The sequence below is a fragment of the Gordionus sp. m RMFG-2023 genome, chromosome 1, assembly GCF_954871325.1.
Source record: "Gordionus sp. m RMFG-2023 chromosome 1, tfGorSpeb1-WG-v2, whole genome shotgun sequence".
Lineage (NCBI taxonomy): Eukaryota > Metazoa > Nematomorpha > Gordioida > Chordodea > Parachordodidae > Gordionus > Gordionus sp. m RMFG-2023.
The window spans coordinates 80,748,281-80,769,448 of record NC_088775.1 but is presented as its reverse complement, the minus strand read 5'-3'; the positions used below and the strand labels follow the sequence as shown (position 1 = coordinate 80,769,448).

At 26.5% G+C, this 21,168-nt stretch overlaps 1 protein-coding gene across 3 annotated transcripts; it reads left to right on the top strand.

Annotated features, from left to right (window-relative positions):
• The first annotated feature begins 1,980 nt into the window (after positions 1-1,980).
• Positions 1,981-20,313, top strand: LOC135922477 (UDP-glucuronic acid decarboxylase 1-like). Of its 3 annotated transcripts, none has more exons than XM_065456842.1 (11): positions 1,981-2,211; positions 11,338-11,611; positions 12,416-12,475; positions 13,690-13,747; positions 13,893-14,073; positions 16,044-16,148; positions 16,763-16,944; positions 17,128-17,247; positions 17,760-17,922; positions 18,418-18,524; positions 19,356-20,312. In XM_065456842.1, the coding sequence occupies exons 1-11, from the start codon at positions 2,073-2,075 to the stop codon at positions 19,515-19,517; spliced, it is 1,551 nt and encodes a 516-aa protein (XP_065312914.1). In that variant the 5' UTR covers positions 1,981-2,072; the 3' UTR covers positions 19,518-20,312. The 3 variants fall into 3 exon arrangements, with proteins under 3 accessions (XP_065312914.1, XP_065312916.1, XP_065312915.1); XM_065456844.1 differs by lacking the exon at positions 1,981-2,211 and adding an exon at positions 10,710-10,770 and having other exon boundaries at positions 19,356-20,313; XM_065456843.1 differs by lacking the exon at positions 1,981-2,211 and adding an exon at positions 10,815-10,955.
• Positions 20,314-21,168: the final 855 nt, after the last annotated feature.

Here is a 21,168-nt window from a genome sequence, read left to right as displayed (position 1 = left end):
ATTAATATTTAAATTAGATTCTCTCTAAATTTGCGATGTAAAATGAAATTGTTCGTTTGTTCTATTTACTAAGTAATCTATATCCAAATAATATAAATATTTGGATAGAATATTTGCTCAGGCGCGTCAGAATCAGCAATATTAGTTATTGAAATATTCTGGTTTCTTCCATATAACTTCAAATGTTATTAAATTAATATAAAAATAATTTAACATTTATAATCAATCCAGTATATCATAAACTGAGGGTCATCCCGCAATCAGCGTCTACATGAGCGAGAGGGGTAGGAACAGTTTGCATAATATTTTTTTGAGGGGGTAGGGGGTAAGCTGCTCTAATGGGGGTAGAATAAATTTTTTGGGGGTTTACCTATTAAATTTTGAGATGAAATAGGACAAAATTTATTGCTGTAAAAATTAATACTTTTATTATAGTATTATTATAATACATTTCATCGACCAAATCTATATATTGCAAACAATCATACACATTGTTTTCCAAAACGTTTAGATATTTTAGCAAGCTCATAATGCCATAATAATTAATTCATTGTAAATAATGGAGGTTTTAATTGAATTTATTATCTAAAAAATAAATTCTTTATATTCACAAAATATCGATAGTTAGCAGTAGAAATAAATTAATTTAAGTTATCCTTTATAAATTTTTTGAAAAGAGTATCAATAAATAAATAGGTGAAAATAATGATAAAGCGACACCGCCGCCGTAGGCGGGGATTTTTTAGGTGGGTAGGCAAAGGTTTTTGAAGGGGGTTCGCATCCAGTGAAAATCCTGTCATGTAGACGCTGTGTGCAATCAATATCACCATAGATCTATTCAGTGATTTTAGGATTCTAATGAAGTCAGTTTAATTAAATTTTGACAACATAACGTGCTTTGTCAATAATCTATTCTTTTTTTAATCATTATTTACATTTTTTAAAGAATCATCTACATCCAAAAATAAATGTTATGCGTTATATAATGTTGGAAATGATTCCAGAAAAAAAAAATGTACCAATATATTTTTAAAATTAAAAATTATTTTTTGAATTCTGAATTTAAAAAAAAGGGTGGAGTACGGGTTCAGCAAAATCTCAAGATTTCAGACCAAGTTCCTGGTTTCCAGCCCTGGGGCAATATAGATGACACGTTCTTTGAATTAAAACGGGATAAAAAATTCTAACATTTATGGACCGTCTTTCTTTCTAGTTCGCCTTTTTTTTGGTCTGATTCAGGTATTCCATTATTTCGGTTCGGCAAAAGATAAGTTTAAACCGGATTATAATTTTATTTTATCCTATTGCGCTCTTCTAAGCCTTGTCTAGTATATATGTTGTTTTAAATTTCTAAAAACTTCAAAAATCAAACTATACGTCGTTTCTGTTACTTTTATTCATTATAAAGATATATTATTAAAACAGTAACAAAATTCCATTTAAATACATATTTCTTAAGAATATGATGGATTTAATATAATCGAGGTAAACAATTTATATCCTAAAAAACAATTTTTTACTTAGGCAAAAAAAATAGGCAAAGTTTATGATTGATTAAAATTTTAATCAACTTCAAAATTTATAAGTTTTTAATTTGAGGACTGGAAAAATTTTGGCGGGCTACGGCTAGCGTTGTTAAACGGCTCAATTTTCGATTTTCTAAAATGGTTAACTCAATATTTATCCAGAAAATATTATGCAAGACGAATAGGCAATATTTTCCTAGCTATAATGTTGAGATGGCCGTTTTTTAAAAATCTGGCAAATCGAGCCATTTAAGAACACTAGGCCCTGCACTTATTATTATTTTCTTCTCTCCTTTATACCATATTTTATTTTTCTTAATTTTATTTACTTAAATTATAATTAATTATTAGTTTTCTAAATAAAAATAATAAATACAATATTCGCTTGAAAAAAACGTCAATATAATATCTGTCGTTTGGCCATATGACAGGTATCATATAATCAGTTTTATTTTTTAGCAAAACCCCAGTAAATTCTCCTGAAATGCTGAAATAGTCAGAAAAATATGGGATTGAGCTGATGCACCCCTAAAAATTAAATATTTTATGACATTTACTTTAATTATTTTATTTCCAACAATTTTAGCCTTTCTTTTTTATTGTTTGTTTTCAAATATTTTTAAAATGAATCTTCCAACAATTTTAGTTTTTCTAATGGCCACAGCTCTATATCTTTTAGGATTAGGTATGCCATATATATTGTAATTTTATTTGCACATTATTATATGAATATACCAACTTAATAGATTAGGTTTATTTTAAATATTTAGTAATTTAATAAAATATTTTTCTTAAACATATAAGATAATTAATATTATAATTTTATATATTGACCCTTATAATAATTTACTTGATATTTGTGGATTTGTAAGAATACATCTGATTTTAGCTTTTAATAAGCTAACTATTTGCTTTAAGTATTTATATATTAGTTTAAAATTATATGCAAATGATACTTTAAATTATACAAAAATATATGTTTTATTTAATAAATATTTTGCAATAATAAAAAAATTATTTTATTTTTATATAACTTTTGTGATGAAAATAAAATATTGTACTTTAATATTTAAATAGAAATATTAATTATTTAATACTTATTGTGATTTAACAAAATATTTTCAATTATAGTTTTAACATTAATGGCATATATTACTTTTTTATTTCCTTTCGAAAATATGAAATTTTTTAAAAAAGATGTACAATATAAAAAAATTATTATGCTTATAATAAAAATATATAATATGTCCAAACGGGTGATTATATTGAGTTTCGAGTAGGGAACAAGGCTGTCTGTATTGGATATCCAATGTTAGTAGGGATTAGTGATCTGCACGGGCCTAATTTTTTAGGCCCGACCCGGCCCGAAATTTTTTCTAAAAAATTTTTCCCGGCCCGGCCCGAACACGAATTTTTTTTAGAAACTTTTGCCGGCCTGGCCCGAACCCAAAATTTTTGCCGGCCCGGCCTGAACCCGAATTTTTTTTAATTCATCCTAAAGTAATAATTATTTTTTTTAGCTTTTAGTTTATTTTTTATATTTAAGATTTTGTTTTTGCAAAAAATATCTTAGTAAACAGAAAATTTATTTAGTATTTAATTATTTATTTAAAATACTATCAAAAATACCTATAAACCAAACAATAATTATAATGTTAAATTACACAACTATATATTGGATTCATATTTATAATTATCATTTAAAAATATCAAAGCATCAACATTTTCTGGTGACAGTCTATTTCTTCTTTCATCTAATAACCTTCCAGTCTTTGAAAAAGTTCTCTCTGAAGTTGTGGACGTTGCAGGAATTGCTAGAATTTTTCTAGCCAATTTTGTCATCTTTGGTAATCTAATTTCATTTTTATTCCACCATTTTAATATATCTTTTTCTGGATCTATATTTTCATTATTCTCTTTTATATTTAAATTCTTATAAATTTCAAGCTCATCTGTTTCTTTTTTTTCATATTCTTCCTCATTGTCCTCCCATCTTTCATATTCATTGCCTGATATATAAAAATAATATAAATAGAACAATTTTAAATGTACCTTTAGATCTTTTAGGCGATTCCACAATTTGAGAAACGCCTTGAATATCCAAATCTATAATATCAATTGAAGGACAATATTCTTCAGAATTAATTATATTTTTGACTGAATTCTCTACTTCTAATATTTCCATTGATGATAACATTCTTAATTTTCTATATTTTGGGCATAAAAATGTCGCTATTTTATGCAAAATATTGATTTTAAATTTAGATAATAAAAAATTTTTTAAATTGGTTTTTATTTCTTTTATTTCATTGTTTTGATAAAATGAATCATTTAAATCCTCGTGAAGAATATTATTAAAGCATAGCAGTACTTTATGTAAAGTAGGATTAATATCTCCTTCTAGTTCTTTAGTAGCTTTATCAAAAGGATATAAAATATCAATCAAATTTTTCAAAATAGATTTCTCCAAGTTTTCCATTTTATTAATATCTCCCTTGGATGATAAAAAATTGACGATGTCATCATATTGGTTATAAATAGATTTCAACATATTTAATTTTAAATTCCATCTAGTTTCGATATCTTGTTGTAATGTTTTGTCTAAATATTGATTCATGCCGGTTTGTTTAAAATACATGGTTAATTTTTTAGCAGAAATAAGGGTTTGATATATATTAGGAGCGATAATTTTCAAAGATTGTTCCTTAAAGGTATTTCGAAGAACAGTATTTAATAGATGTGCGCTGCAATTTAATCTGGTGTATTTTTCTAGGGCTTTAATTATATTAGCTCCTTGATCAGATATAAATATTATATTTTTCATTTGATTGGGAATTATTCCAATTGCAGCAAAATTTTGTAGCATTTCCTTATGTATGTTCGCGGCGGTTTTTTTTCTCTTCTTTAAACTTATTCGTAAATAAAATATGTTTATATAAGGTTTCACCTTCGATATAATGAATTGAAACAGTTAAATAGGAAAACTTTTTTAAAAGAATCTGTCCACATGTCTGTTGTAGCAGAGCATTTTTTATCAAATAATTGAACATTTATTTTATTAACCAAATTTGTTCTAATTTGATCCGTCATAACTATAGCATTTCTCGATAAAGTAGTTGGATGGGGAATAATTTCGCTACAGTCAATATTACCGTAAATGGAGCCAATTTGAATAAAATTTTGAGCCATTTTTATAAAGCCATCTCCAGTTATCGAATCAAAGGCACGCATGTCCTTGGCGCAATAATAGATCAAGGTATCACATAGTTTCTTTTTAATAGTTAAGGAAGAATTTAGATCTATTTTCTTTTGAATATACCTAGTTATTTTAGGAATAGAGGAATCGTCATTCTTAACGCACTTGTGACGTCTTAAATGAGAATTTCCAGATGTGCTTTTATATTGTAATATACTATTACATTTTTTACATTGGACGTAATCAAGTTTTTTGTTTTTATCATCAAATATGTCTTCAAAATTTTCCCATATATTGCTTTTACCTAAATGGGGCATACAAATATATGTTCCATTTTGTATTTGTTTTTTTAAAAAAATTAAATTCATTTTTAAATTATATTTAAAATTTAAGTTTTATAAAAAAACATTTAAATTATTTTACCCATAATAAAATATATATGACATATGGCGTCTACTTTCTAAATAAATAAAATTAAATATTTATATTTTACAAATAAAAAATGTTGCCCTTGTTTCTTAAAAAAAAAGTTTAATTATATATTTATACCAAGAATAAAAGATACATGCTATCATATGGCGTCTAGCTTCTTCAAATAAAATTAAATATTTTTATTTTACAAAAAATATTAGTGCCAATATTAAAAATTTTTTTAAGGCTCAGCCCGACCCGGCCCGAATTTTTTTAAAAAATATTAGGCCCGACCCAACCCGAACCCTAATTTTTTTTTTAAAGTAGGCCCGAACCGGGCCGGGCCTACTTTTGCAGATCTCTAGTAGGGATAGATTGCCCATGGTTGATTAAATTGTCATGACTATCATAATTATAATCAAAATTAAAATAATTTATACCACTTTAATATTATAGTTTATTTAATAAATTAAAATACTCTTATAAAAGTTTTTTTATGAACAAATTAATAAATAAATTACCTCATATAACAGCCTACTTAGATAAACCTGGAAATGGCCTCTAAACAAAGAAAAAATAAAAATATGATATACAAAGGTTGTATTGTGAGGAGAACTAAGCCCCCCCCCCCCTCACCAAATTTTCCCTGCACATGAATTTATTAAACTTGTATAAATAGATGCAGAGTTGTACATTTGCTCAAAATAAAAAGATCTTCAAAAATCGATCGTAAAATTTGAAGATCTTTTATTTTTTAAAAATTTTGTATAACGATATTCATAGATCTTCATGATATTTATTTTTTTACCCCTTTATTAAAAGCCCAGATGTTTTTCAATTTTCATCAAGGCAGGAGGAGAGGTATAAAACATAAAAGAAAAATTTTTTAAAAATAAAAGATCTTCAAATTTTACGATCTTCAAAGATCTTGCTCAAATTTTTGAGCTAGATCTCGCTCAAAAATCTTCAAAGAAGATCTACTCTGGTATCAACTTCGTGTCCATACTGTTTCATCTTTAGAAAAAAATAATGGAAGAATAGTAAAATATTTATTTTAAAAATGAATTAATATACACGAATTTAAAATTTTGGGTTATAAAAAAGCTTAAGGGCCAATTTTTAAAAAGAACCAGATTAAGATTTTAGTTAAAATAATATTATGTAAGCTCCAAGATCTGGCAAATAGAGGTCCAAACCTTTCTGCCATCTATGATCTAAATCTTCAGGCTTATATATTATTCTGGCTAAAATTCTAATCTGATTTTAAAAATAGACACAAATAAGGTGTTTTAATTATCCTAGGGCTGAGCTCCTCTGCCATAAAATTTTAATATTTTTCAAGTGTTAAATTTAAATCCTCTTTATTGTTATAAAATTCAAAATTTTTAGTCAAAAATATTTTTTTTATAGCCTGATGACGCCTTTATAATATAAAATTATAGAAGCAAAAGGTTTTATTTTTCTCTATATATATTCATTATTTTGTCACTCATTAACAATTTTTATGGATATTAGAAATTTAAGGTAAAAATTTTTTTTTTTGAAAATATCAAATGCTAAAACCAAAGTAATAGCTAAGAGTACTGGTTGGAGAAGAAAATGCAATAAGAATCAAGATTTGATGACAGGTTTTTAAAAATTTTGCTTTGTTTTAGTGGTAACTTTATAGGGGCTGTGAGACCCTTAATCCATTGAAATCTATAAATTAGATATTATTGACCCAATATAACAACCCCCCCCTCATAGAAATTCTTTGTCTCCGCTTTGTTTATGCTTAGAGTGAGGTTCACCACCAGCAAGTGGTAGTGATAAATGGTTAGATTTTTAACAAGTTTATAACCAACTCCAAAAAGGCTAAACATAATTTTTAAGCAAAAACTATATCTTAACCTCAATCGAGGTTTAAACTTAAAGGATAGCTCAATCTTGAACAGAAGTCAACTCTTGCACTAAGGTTTAGCAATATTTTATGATTGTTAGGATTGAAATTAATTAACAACATTTTATAGGCAAGAAATAGTTGAATTTTAACAAGATCTTTTAAAAGCTTAAATAGGAAATTTGAAATTTAGTAGGTAGGTTGTTAGGACTAATCAATCTACTTTGAAAGAAATAATTAATTGGGGATATCTTTATCAGCTTCTTCGGTGTCCTTTTGCCAATAAATTTATTTTTATCGATTGACTGATATTTTAAAAAAAAATTGAAACATTAAGATATTCCTAAAGAAAAGTTTAAAATATTCCTTAATAGTGTGTATACTTTATCCTGCAATATAGCCGATTGTGAAAGGGGCTTTCATCCTATAAATTTGATCATGGAATAATCGAGCAAATTTTAGAATAGATAATTTGCCAAATTTAATGGTCTTAAATATAAATAAACTTTTGATACTGGAATAGATTCCAGATCCATATATCAAAATATGGAAAAGGAACCATCACAGAGCAATAATTTTTTCGAAATTATGGCCCCACACCACCAAATTTTTAAGCAATACACTACTAATTAAATAGTACTTTATTTCAATTCACAATTTTTAAATTACTTATTAATTATATTATTTTATTTATAGGTTGAAAATAAAATAAATAAGAAAAACAATAATAATTAGTTACTTTAAATGACAATAGATATTATAACAAAAATATGGAATACTTCCTAAACCAGGAATGGCATCAGGAAATTATTTTATTGGAGGAATAATTTCCTAAAAAAAATTAGGATTAAATGCAACGAGTGTTGTTAAAAAGTAGCATAGTTAGAGTTACTAGTTATATCCTCAAAAACTACTATTCTTAAAGTAACCATATACTAGTTACATTTTAAAAGTAACTAGTTACACTGCAAGTTTCTTTATAAATAATTTATATAATCCATCATTTTTAAAATATAATTCTATCATTTTTTATCCAAATGAAAACACTAGAAAAAATTTACCACAATTATTTGCATTGAAAAAAATATATATTTAACCATACCAACAAAAATATATAATTAAAACAAGAAAATTTTTTATTTTTCAAATTTAGCTTAATAAAATTTAATTTGACTACAACAAACTATTTTTTTAAATTTATGTCTAAAGATTTGCTAGTTTTTTCAGAAAATAAGCTTCCTTAGACTAAACAAACGTTCTACGGGGAAAGTGTTAAAAAACAGTAATTTTTTGATAATTTTTTTTCATACCTTTATATTAAAAATATTAGTGTACATATGTATATAACCATGAATAAATATATTATACCCAATTTTTTAGATAATTATAATAATTTTATTAAGCCTTGTTATAGTTTAACCTCCAAAGGGGCAAAAAATTTTAGGTAAATATAGCAAAAGTTAATTATGTACACTTAATATTGTTAACGTTATGTAATTATATCTGGGATAGTAAAAAGATATATTTTTTTGTAATGTTATATTTGCCACTTTAAATTACATAGTCAGGAATCCGTTTCCCCTTTTGCGGAAATTGTTCAGCAAGTTACTTAAACTAGTCTTGTTAAACGGCTCCAATTAAGCCAATTTTTGAAAACGGCTAACATTTTACCGATAAAAATATTAAAAATTTTACTGAATTGGCTTAAATACGATATTTTGCCCATAAAAGTATTAAAAATATTACGCAGGTCTATAGGTTTTTCTCATAGATTGGCCACATAGGTTTGGACATCTATTGTTGTAATCTGGAGTAGCCGTTTTTTTAAAAAATCGATTAAAATTGAGCCTTTTAACAACGATAACTAAACACTTAAGTTTGCCTATTCAAAAAGGAAATGAAAAACCCCGGATAGACGCCTTCATAAACAGGAAATTTTTTATGAAAAATAAGTATTCGACTGTATTTGATCATGTTTAGGAACCAGATGGATTTAGCAATTTTGTCGGTTACGACTACTCCCTATACGAATCGAATAAAAAAATTGTTCGTATTTGATTCTTTTAAACGAATCGAACAATTTATCTATTTTCAATTAAATCAAATCATGGTGAATTTTATTTGTTATATTTACAATTTTTTTTTCTGTTTTTTGATAAAATAATTTCTTTTATCAAGACGCATTAATTTCGAAGGAACTGATTGCTTATTACAATTTATTATATTTAAAATTGTAACGATCCTTTTTTGATTCATGGATTTTTTGATAAAAAAGAGTTTTTAAAGAATAAAACGAAGAGAAAAAGAATATCATTGATAATTAATTAAAGAATATTGTCAATCATCGGTTATCCTCTTAAATTTAATATTGATACTTTGAAATATATAAAATATGTATAATTTTAAAAATTTTCTGTATTGGGAATTATCTCTCATTTCTTCGACGAATTTTACCATTCTTTTCTTTTTCATAAATTTTTTAAATATTATTCGTAGGAATAGTGAATTTATTGGATTTGTTTTTTTTGAATAAGCATCTTCGGTTCTAAAAGAAGGCAATATATCCGCTGCTCAGCTGGAGAGCGAATGAGCTATCACTGCATAATTCCTACAGTTAAAATCGGGTGAGGGTCTATTATGGTGTGGAGGTGCTTTGGTGCCCGGGTAACCGGCGACATTGTCAAAATTAAAGGAATCCTTAACAAGGAGGGATACCGACAAATCATTGAGGACCATGTGATTTCACCAGGAAAGCGTTTGATCGGGAATAACTTCATTTCAACAAGATAATGACCCAAAGCTTACATCCAGGCTATGCAAAGATTAATTACAAAATCTACAACAACACGGTATTCTCGAGTTGATGACTTGGCCATCCCAGTCTCCCGATCTCAATTTAATCGAAATTTTATGGGATCACCTTGATCGACAAGCGCGAAAAAGCCCTCTAACCACTCATTCGCACCTTTACAGAGAGAATGAAACAATATAACTTCTGAATATTCAAAAAATCTCATCGAAAACCAAAAATTTGTGCAGCAATTATTAAGAATAAAGGTGGTCATATTGATGAGACCAAAATTTGATCTTAATTAATTGCTATGCCTTTTATTTTTTGTAATTTTATGCAATAACTTATAAATAAATTTGATAAACTTTATATTGTGTGTTATTTATTTGTCTTATTTTAAGAAAAATGTTAAGAAAATGCAGGGTGGGCAATCATTTATGGCCGGCTGTAGTGTATATAAAGATATTATGTATATTTATTTACAAAATGACTCATTTTTAACTTTATTAATTCAGAACTATTATGAATGAATGTTAACAATATCATCTATCTTTAATTTTATTTGTGCTGTTATCCTTGGACACAATAAAACGTTGCTGTTGGGTTTCATTTTTTTCTAAAATATACTCTTTTTCTTCTAGTAGAAGTAATCTTTGTTTGAAATTGAATCTTTTTTTAGATTGTTACCATCTAAATTCATCTCGTTTTTTATGTTAAAAATCCATTAGATTCTCTATTCCTTTTCCGAGTTAAATTATTTGATTTTTCTTTCATCTAAAAATTTTTGTTTGTTTTTATTTATTATGTTTACCTGAAGAATCTAATCATATTTGAAAATATAAAATAATAATATTATTTTTATAATTTTGATTTATAAATTCAATATTGATTTTATGATTAACAAGCTTGTTATTTTTTTTCTTCTTTCCACTATCTTTTCTCTATCTCATCTTTAAACTCAAACTCAGTGAGTAATATTATATCAATACTCAATTCGTTATATATTAAAGATAAATATTTTAAAAAATATATATAAGTTTTATTTTATTTTTTTTTTGAAAAAATTAAATAAAATTTTTAAAAAAATACGGTAAAATATATTTAATTGCTTCTCTCATTATTATATTCCTCGATCTCTCTCTATTTCTACAGGTAAATTATTTTGATATGATATATTAATATTTTATTTAATCTTAAAACCTTATGCGCAATTCTATAATCTTGCCCCCTCCCTTCATCTATTGATGCCTCTGGGATTTGAATCATGATATTTTGATGATAAAAAGAATGAAAATAAGTGGGAATAACGAAAGGAATATGATATCTTATTATTTTTTTAAATCGATAATTAAACTTGTTTAATTTTAAAACATTTCAAAATATAATTATGAAAACTTATCGCCATGATTTATATTTTCAAATCGCATATGGTTTATTTCATATATAAATTTATACTAATATATATTTTTTCTTTCAAAAACTGAAATCAACATTTCTTTTTTTAAAAAATAATTAACTCGACACGCAATCCTAGTTATTCTTATGAACGTTAACATCTCAACGCCAATTCTTCCCGATGGTATGTCGGAACGGAAGGAGTCCCTGAATATTCATTTCCACGATTACGACGATAAATTTGCACGCGAAATAGATGGTCCAAATAAAATGGATTATAAAGCTAAAGAAGGTATTAGTAACGGGGTCGTCGATTATAATAAGCGGCCTGTCGAAATGAATAACGGGATATATTCTAGGGATTACCAACGTTTCGCGTCTACCAAACAACAAAATTTACCGAACATTAAAGAGTGAGTTTTAAAGAGTGAAAAAGAAAAAAAAAGAAATTTAATTATCATCTCAAAGTTTAAAATTCACTGCAACTTGTCTAATTTGGCCCCCCTTTTAAATTTTTATTTAAAAAAAAAACTTGTTAAAATCCGATTAAACTAGTAGGGCCGATGTTTAGATATTTATTTATTTTTACTCATATCATCTCCAAAGTTAGATTTATCTGGTTTTTTTAGGGATAGGGTGACATTTATATCATATTATTTTATTTTTTTGGGTTAATCATTATTTTTTATTTTAAGACGGATGAAGGTATTCTATTACCCAATGCAAAAATTTCCAAATGATTTTAATAATTAGATGGAAGTATATTTTTCTAAAATAACCGACTGTAAAGAGTCTGAAAAATTATTTTTAAAGGCGACTTTGGGAAAATCAGACAGAACGAAATAAATAAAATCTTTTCCTTTGAAATGAATTTAAAAAATTGTAAAAATTTTAGCATTATACTTTTGGGACTAAAAGCTTAACCAACATCAGGTTTTCGACCAAATCTAATGTAATCTAATCCTAGCTGCACACGTCAGACCTTGGCCCAAATGTGAAATTCTTTTTAAATAAATTTTCAGATATATGTATAGCTCCGGGTTTGTGCTCAGAGCTGATTTAGTTAATTTTTTAGACCCAAGCCCCTGGAATGGTCTTATACAAGTTGTATAAGTATCCTTGGATTTGTTTTTTTATTATTCGTTATAAGTATTATTTATCCTTGGATTTATTTTTTTTTATAATTTATATAATATATTTATTTATTTTTATAAAAGATTAAATATTGCTGATCACGTTAAAACGTTGGAAGAAAGGATCAAAATTTTAGAAAAAAGGTTTTGATTAATTTATTGAAAATATAAAATTTTGATTTTGGCAAACTTCAAAAAAATTTTAATTTTTGATCTCATATTTGAAAGATTTTTTATGCTTAAAAATTTACAAAAGATTTTATTATGAAAGATTTTGACATTTTTTTTTGAATGTTATTTTTTTCAAACTCCGAAAAAAACAAAGAAATAAAGGTAATTTATAATTGAATACGAGATCATCATCTCAGTGTTAAAACGAATTATCTTAAAGACAAATGATAATTGGCTTTTTAAATTTGTCAATTTTAATATGCGATGGACAAATTATTTTAGTAATTATTGTTTATCAATCACTCCACCACGAAGACGATATGGTTAGATCAAATAATATAATGGTAAAGGTTTATAAAAAAAATAACCCCTCCCCCCACTCCATCTCAACTGGTACCAAATTTGATACAATCATATGTTAAATGATTGACAGCCATCGTTTTCATCTCACATAAAATTAAATAATTTTTATGTAGAAATGGGAGATTTAAAAACAAAAGGTTGATGGCAACAGTAAATAATAAAATGAATTATAATGGGATTAATTGCTCAAAGATTTTATAAATCAATAGTAATTATTATCCAAAGGCTAATTCGTACATATCCCATTTTTTATTATCATATATAATTGTATTATAATAGCATATTAGATTAATTATCTAAGGAAAATTTTATGACAATAATATATAAGATCATTAAATAGAAAGAGGGGGGGGGGGTTTGAGAGATAATGAATATAAATGAATAATTTTAATATGTACATCTACATCAATTTAATATAATATTATTTTTAGAAAGAAGGAAAGAAAATAAAAAAAAATTTAATAAATAATTTAGCAAACTATCATTACAAGAATATTTTTTAAAAAAATTAAATCACTGATTGAAGTAGACGGGAGGGGAAGGCAAACTTATCCGGATCAATTAAAAAAAAAATAGGTATTTATTTTATTTTTGAAATTGTCCAAAATTGGTAGAAATTTTGGCTTTCTCAGATATCGAAAAGCATTTCAAATTGAATGTCCTATTTTTTAAAAAAAATTTATTTTTTTGTATATTATATATTTTTTTCTTCTTTGCTTTGTAACGAAAATAATTAATTATGTTGTTTTATTTTGAATAAAATTTACTTTTTCACTTTTCAAGTCTATTATATATTTATCTTAAAATTTATATAAACAAAAAAGTCTCAAAAGTTTTCCCGATGTACCGACCTTAAATTACAAAGAAAGAAAACGGATATTAGTAAAATTTTCTTTATTTTATTTACTCATTACTTAAAAGTTGTCAGGAAAGAAAGAAAAAAAGGAAATAGATAAGTAGTAAGAAAGCTTGAAAGCTTACTGTTATCTAAAAAAAAACCTCATTTTCTCACGCCAAAAAAAACTAGATTGTAGGTGGCGCCGGATTTGTCGGATCTCATTTAGTGGATAGATTAATGATGAGCGGTCACGAGATAACGGTTGCCGACAATTTTTTTACGGGTCGAAAACGGAATATAGAGCACTGGATTGGTCACCCTAACTTTAACCTCATAACTCACGATATCGTTAACCCATTATATATCGAGGGTATATTTCTTTTTTTTCCTTCAAAAATTATTCTTTTTAAATTTTTAATTTTTTTTTATAATTTCTGAATTGATAAATGTTAAATATTTTAGGCAGAATAATAGGAATTAGATTATATGGAAATAATGCAATAAACATAATGGTGTATTTAGGTAGGGAAGCACAGATACCACTTGGGCCAATCTGGTGCGATATTAATTAATAAATATGGTTTGGTATTTAGATTTAATATGGTTCGATTTGACCGTAACCTAATATTTTAGCCAAAATAATTATGAAGCCTCTAGATTTCGTTATAGACTGCCATCGATGAGCAAAATCTTCAAGCTTGTGTAATATTTTGGCTAAAATATTGCTTTTAAAAATTGATAGGTTTAACAACACTAATTTAGGCCACGTTTATAGTGGGAATCTATCATACATGTAACAGCTAATCAATTTTTAAAATCCGTTTTATGAGATCGATTTTTCTTTATTGAAATCAATATTTGTTAGATTATTATCATGAATAGAATTAAAGATAAAATTTATATTAATAAAGAAAAACTGATCTCATAAACACATTTTTAAAAATCGGTCAGCTGTTAAATAGTGTCGGATCAGATCCCACTATGAATGCGGCCTTAGATATGGTCAACGTTTCCGTTAGTCTACCCTACAGATCTAACAGTAAAAACAAGTTGTAATCTGTAGATGAAGATACTTCTGTTCCACTAGGTTTATAGAATCGATCTGCATATAGTCGACCATTTTTTGTCCGAGGGGTGGTCTAAACCAGACCATTGACTTTCTTTAGGGGTATTAGAAGTTGGCATAATAAATCATCAAAATCGTTACGAAAATTACAGATATTTTGGGTTATATAATGATCCGAGTTGAGCCATACTGCGAATACCCCTTTTTTTTGACTTTTTAAATGTGATACCTGTAATGTGCGCGTTGAACAGAATGCGTAAAATAACAATGTTTTATCAGAACCTGTTTATATAATGGCAAAATTTTGTCACAATATTTGACGCCAAAATTAAGATTAGTTTCTTTTGCTTAAAAGAAAAAAAATTATTCTATTTTTTGCGTTTCAAAAGTGATTGTTTTAAATTTATTTTGGCAGATGCCAAATATATATTTTTTTAACTAGGGCAATATATATAACGATATTATACCAAAATTTTAAAATACATATTTTTTTAACACCTATCTGCAATTTTTCTCACGCACTAAATATTTTTTTTTAAAATAAAGATAATTGAAAAAATGATTAATATGTTTTTAATAATATTGTAAGTTGATTAAGTTTTCTCTAACTCCTTTTACTAACATGAGCAAATTTTTTTTTTATACTCTCTATTTCTTCTACAATACCCGCCATTCAAACTAAAATCGAAATATAGCCACATTCATATGTTAACACTGATCCGAATTTTTTGACATATTTACTGTAAACATATCTTAGATTGGATTACATTTTATTGCTCTATCTGAGCTAATTTTTATCTAAAATAAGAGGCTATTCGCAGTCAAGAGTTTTGAACTCTGAGGCTGTTTACTTTATATCAGAGACATGCAGGCCCAATCATAACCCCGGGTACACGGGCAGGGTCGTATTTTAATTTTTTAAAAATACCAGGGCCCGGCCTAAAATAAAATACCCGGGTCTGGCCGTATATTTTAGAACCGAATATTTTAAATTGTGAATGGTACCTCTACAGGTCTCTGCTTTGTTTTATATAGAGTAAAAGTGGATAGTCAATAATTTAAGAGAATAAAATAATTTTTATAACAAATTTTTATGAAAATTTAAGAATTTGTTTTCTAGCGACCGTATTTTGTAACCGCCTAGAATTTCGCTCTTATTCTTTTTTTAAGTCGGACCTAAGATGTAAAAAATTTTTATTTGGATTACTCATATTTTTTAACTGAAAATTTAATAATTCGAGTACAATTTTATTTTCTTAAATTTTTTATTAAAGTGGACGAGATATACCATTTAGCCTCTCCCGCATCTCCGCCACATTACATGTACAACCCGGTCAAAACGGTAAAAACGAACACATTAGGAACTATCAATTTATTAGGTTACTTTATGTTTTATTAAAAAGGGAGTTTGTTTTGATTAAAAAAAAAATTACATTATTTTTGCGATAATTAAATTAATTTTAAATTTTAATTTGCAAATTCAGCATTTTTTTAATTAAAAAAATGTTTATTTTTTTTTTATAGTTAAAGTATTATTATTTGTAGTGATAACATACTTGCCTTATCTGTCTTAATATACCATAATCTAAAGGTCGTAGAATTTTTTTTTAATCAAAATAATCAATTTCCTTCCTTGCCTCAACTAACTTGGATTTATTGGGATTCAACCAATTTAAGTATAAAATATATGCTTCTTTAATAATGAAGGCCAAGTCCAGTCAACCTACGATTAGAATCAGATATAACCAACTTACAACCAAGTTAAATTTGACCTACCTGGCCCGGATCCGTTTTTAGGACTGAGATATTTTTCTATCTTTGGGTGTTGACGGCGACATTCACCATTCTTTAACATGTTTTTTCTGATATCGCGTTTGTATCTACCCGTTAACCATAATTCCTTTATTCAATTATATTTTATCATTCTTTTAATAAATAATTTCTACCTTAAATTAAGCACAATAACTAATTATTACACATTTATTTTTATTAGGCCTTGCCAAAAGAATCAAAGCTCGACTCCTGCTGGCTTCGACAAGTGAAGTCTACGGAGACCCATCCCAACATCCCCAGTCCGAGACCTACCGGGGCAATGTGAACCCCATAGGTCCTCGATCTTGTTACGATGAAGGCAAACGGGTCGCCGAAACTCTGTGCTATGCTTACGCCAAACAAGTTAATTAATATAAGTTTTTCGGTTTTTTTTTAAAATGGGAAATTTGTAAATGACATCTAAAGTGATGGATGGCTTTTCCTTTCCTCTAAAAATTATATAATATATTTTAAAAAAACATGTTTTTCGGATAACGCTTATAAACCTTATTTTGCAAAAATAAAATTGACTCCGTTTTAAAAAAGGACAATGTCGATGTTCGCGTAGCTCGAATATTTAACACGTACGGACCAAGAATGCATATGAACGATGGGAGAGTTGTCAGTAATATAATATTGCAAGTCCTCCAAAACGAATCAATAACGGTTTCAAATTTTTTCAAATTATATATTTGTCATTTTATGACTTGTTTATTATTTTTTTATAGAATTTATTTTATATATATTATTTTTGTAAGGTTTATTTTACTAAAAAAATCAAATGAAAATAAATTTTATAGATAATATCTTGCACAAATCTTTTCTGGAATTATTAGATGGTTCTAACTACTTTTTGTTCAAAATAAGGTCAAAATTTTATAAGGGAATCCAAACTCCACCTCCACATTTAAAAATAACCTTTAAAGACCAGATGGCAATGTTGAAATATTAGAATACCTTATGAATGAATTATATTTAAAAATTATATTTTTAACCTGAATGAAAATGTTTCTATTTTCTTAATTTTTAAAAATTTATTTCCTGTTACTAAAAGTTTTAAAAATGGAGTTCCGGCTTCAACTCTTAGATTTGGCACGGTTTTAGGCTCTTGTAACGGTTTCTACTAATTTAAAGAGATAATTATAATTACTAATTTTTTTGTTGAAATGATATACCAGATATATGGCAAAGGTGATCAAACAAGGTCTTTTCAATACGTTTCGGATCTGGTCGACGGGCTGATATCCCTCATGAACAGTAACTATTCTCAACCCGTTAATTTAGGGAACCCCCACGAAATTACGATATTAGAATTCGCTAAATTCGTAAAAGATTTCATACGTAAATATATGTTTCTTTACTTTGAAAGACATTTATTATAATTCTATTTAGATTTTATTTACTATTTGAATTTATAGTTATTTCTCATTTGTTTTCGCGTTTTACGCTCATGCCCTACACTTGTAGCTTCTTCTTTGTTTAGTGGCCCGTTCCAGGTTTCACCCTAATAAGACAATTTCTCTTCTAATACTTTTTCCCATTTTCCGCTGTCTAGAGTATTACCATTTTTCACCCAATTTGTCTTTTGTCATCTAAATAAGGCAGATGGTTTGATTTTGGGAAAGTGCCTTACCTATTCTTTGATAATATAGTATTTAAAGGCATATCAATCTAGTGAGAGTGACCCTCTCACTATGAGAATTTATCTCTAGTTTTGGGGTGCCTTTTCTTCGAAACCCTCCCGCCTTGGGGGCCTGCGGTAACTTATGTTACGCTTATAATGTTGTAGTGTCTAAAATTTTACAATTCATAATCTTTATTTTGATCATAATATAGCAAAGTCTAGCAGCGCAATAATATATAAACCCGGTTTACAAGATGATCCTCAAAGGAGGTGCCCTGATATCGCTAGAGCTAAAAGCATTTTAAAATGGATGCCTCAAGTTAGATTAGATATAATTTTATTTACTACAAAAATATAGTATAATGATTGTTATTAATTTGTTATTTTTAAAATGAACTTGATTTATTATATATAATACTGAATTAATGTGGCTATTCTGGTTATTGTATTTAACTAAGTTCTTTATATGAAATTCTTATTGCAGATATAATATAAATTCTAATTGGATTATTCGTAGTTTATTTTAGTTTCATAAATATCGTTCGAATTAGTGAAATAATTATTCGATTCGCCAAATATTCAATTTGATTTGTTTAATATTAGACCCTTTTATTATTTTTCAATGTTTCCATAAGCGAGAAAGATCGATTACTTATATTTAAAGCACTGCGAGGAACATATTGAATAATCATGATTTTTAGTGTTGTTCAAAGACTCATTTTCAGCCGATTTTTCAAAACGGCTAACTCAATATTATAGCCAGAAAAATATTGCCTAAGCCTCGAGATTTCGATATTATATGTCTAGACATTTGTTCCTTTCATGAACAAAATAATCAGGCTTGCGTAATATTTTTTGGATGAAATATTGAGTTAGTCGTTTTTAAAAATCGGCTCAAAACGATCCGTTTAATAACATTAATGATTTTAAATATATAGAAATAATTTTTAATAATAAATACGGATATTTTTTTAATTAATAATTTCAAATAATTAGATTGAATAAATAGAAAAATTATTTCGACGAACAATTTCCTACGATTTATAAAGGAATAACGAATTTTTGTTTTAGGCTTATACACGTAACCTTTAATTACTTACAAAAGATGTAAACATTATATCTGTAAAAAATTGTTCTTTTTTTAAAAAAGGTCTCATTAAAGGAGGGCATCCTTATGACTATTCATTACTTCGCCAAAGAACTCAGACTCAACGGGTTTTCCAGCCACGAGGAAACATCCGAAGGGCACATAATAGACTACGATGATTATATAAACAATAACCATACCGAATTTAGGAATAATAAATTATAAATAATTTTATATTTACTATTTTTTTAAAAAATTAAGTCATTTAGATGTTTTATTAATTATTTAATGAATCCCTCAGTTTTCTGCTTAAATTAATAATAATGAATACTTGTAAATTTTGATAGGTGCTTTATCTCATCCTATTACATATTTTTCTCTTTTCTTTTTAAATCGTGATTTTTTATTTTATTTTTCTTCTAAATCATACATTTTATATATTATGATATCGAAAAGAAGAAGAAATATGTACATTATTAAAATTCAAATATTTATATATACCCCCTCCCCCCTCCAATTAATGTCCCACAAATTTTTTAATATTATATTTGGGAGACTAATTTCATTCCTATTTAACGATCTCTTAATATTGATGAAGAATTATTATATTAATTTATTGATGGTTGCATTATTTCATTTCATTCTTTGTTACCTTTTTTTATGCCCTTCTCCCTTTAAATGTCACCCTGAATTCACAGTTAGCGCGAATTCGCGGTGAAGTATAAATATGATATAAATGTGGCATAGCATTAATTTTTGTATACTATTCCACGAATTCACACTAACTGTTAATGCAGGGTTAATTATTTAATTCTCATAGACATGTTGGAGATGATATTCAAATAAATTATGGCATTAAACCTGATTTTTGAATGGAATTCTCATAGATGCTAAAAAAAAATTTTTAAATATTCACACTGTAATTATTATTTCTAATTATAATTAATATAAATTATAAAGACAATAGACGAATCATTGCAATTTTGTATCTTATACTGCCCTGCCCCTATTTATTAAATTAATGAAAAATTATATTATTATTTATTTACTGTTTAAAATTATTATTTATATTGAAATGCAATCGTGAAATTTTAATAAAAGCAAATAAAAAATATGTAATAATATAATCAAGAATGATTTAAACTTTTATTTAATCAGTGGCTTCGCTACTAAAAAGTAATTTTAAAATTACTCGACTAAGGGAATAATAGAGCCATATTACTTAATCTTTTTGAATATAAGGTAAAATAATTTTTTTTTGTGCAAAATAAAACAAATAAAATTTAAATTGTAAAATTATTAAATCCAATTTAGAATTCAACTTAACAATATATTTACGAGGATTCAAATCTTAACTAATATCGGTTCCAGCTTAGGTTTATATAAAAAAATAACTAGAAAATAATTTTTTTCAAATTTATACATTATTTTTCCCTTGTTTTTAAAAGCATTGAATTACATTTTGCTTTCTAGAGTAATAAATTGATCCATTTTTGATCTTATATGTTTTGAATTTATTTTAATCGTATATATTTAATAAAAATTTAATTTCTAAATCTAGCGACCTCTGAAAATATTCAATTACATAGTAATTAAATATTATGGTCAACATGTTCCTAATGATTTTTTTAAAAATATCAGTCAATCAATAACAAATGGTTCATAAACAATAGGGCACCGAAGAACTTGATAAACAAAATATCTTTATTATTACTTTCATAAGTGATTTATCTTAACAACTATACCTATTTGAAAATTTCAAATTCCTATTTTAATATAAAGATTTTGTTAAAATTGGCCCATTACTTGCCTATAGTGTTGATAAAACAGCTTTATTCTAACAGTCGAAAAATTTTGTTAATTGGGGCAAGAGTAT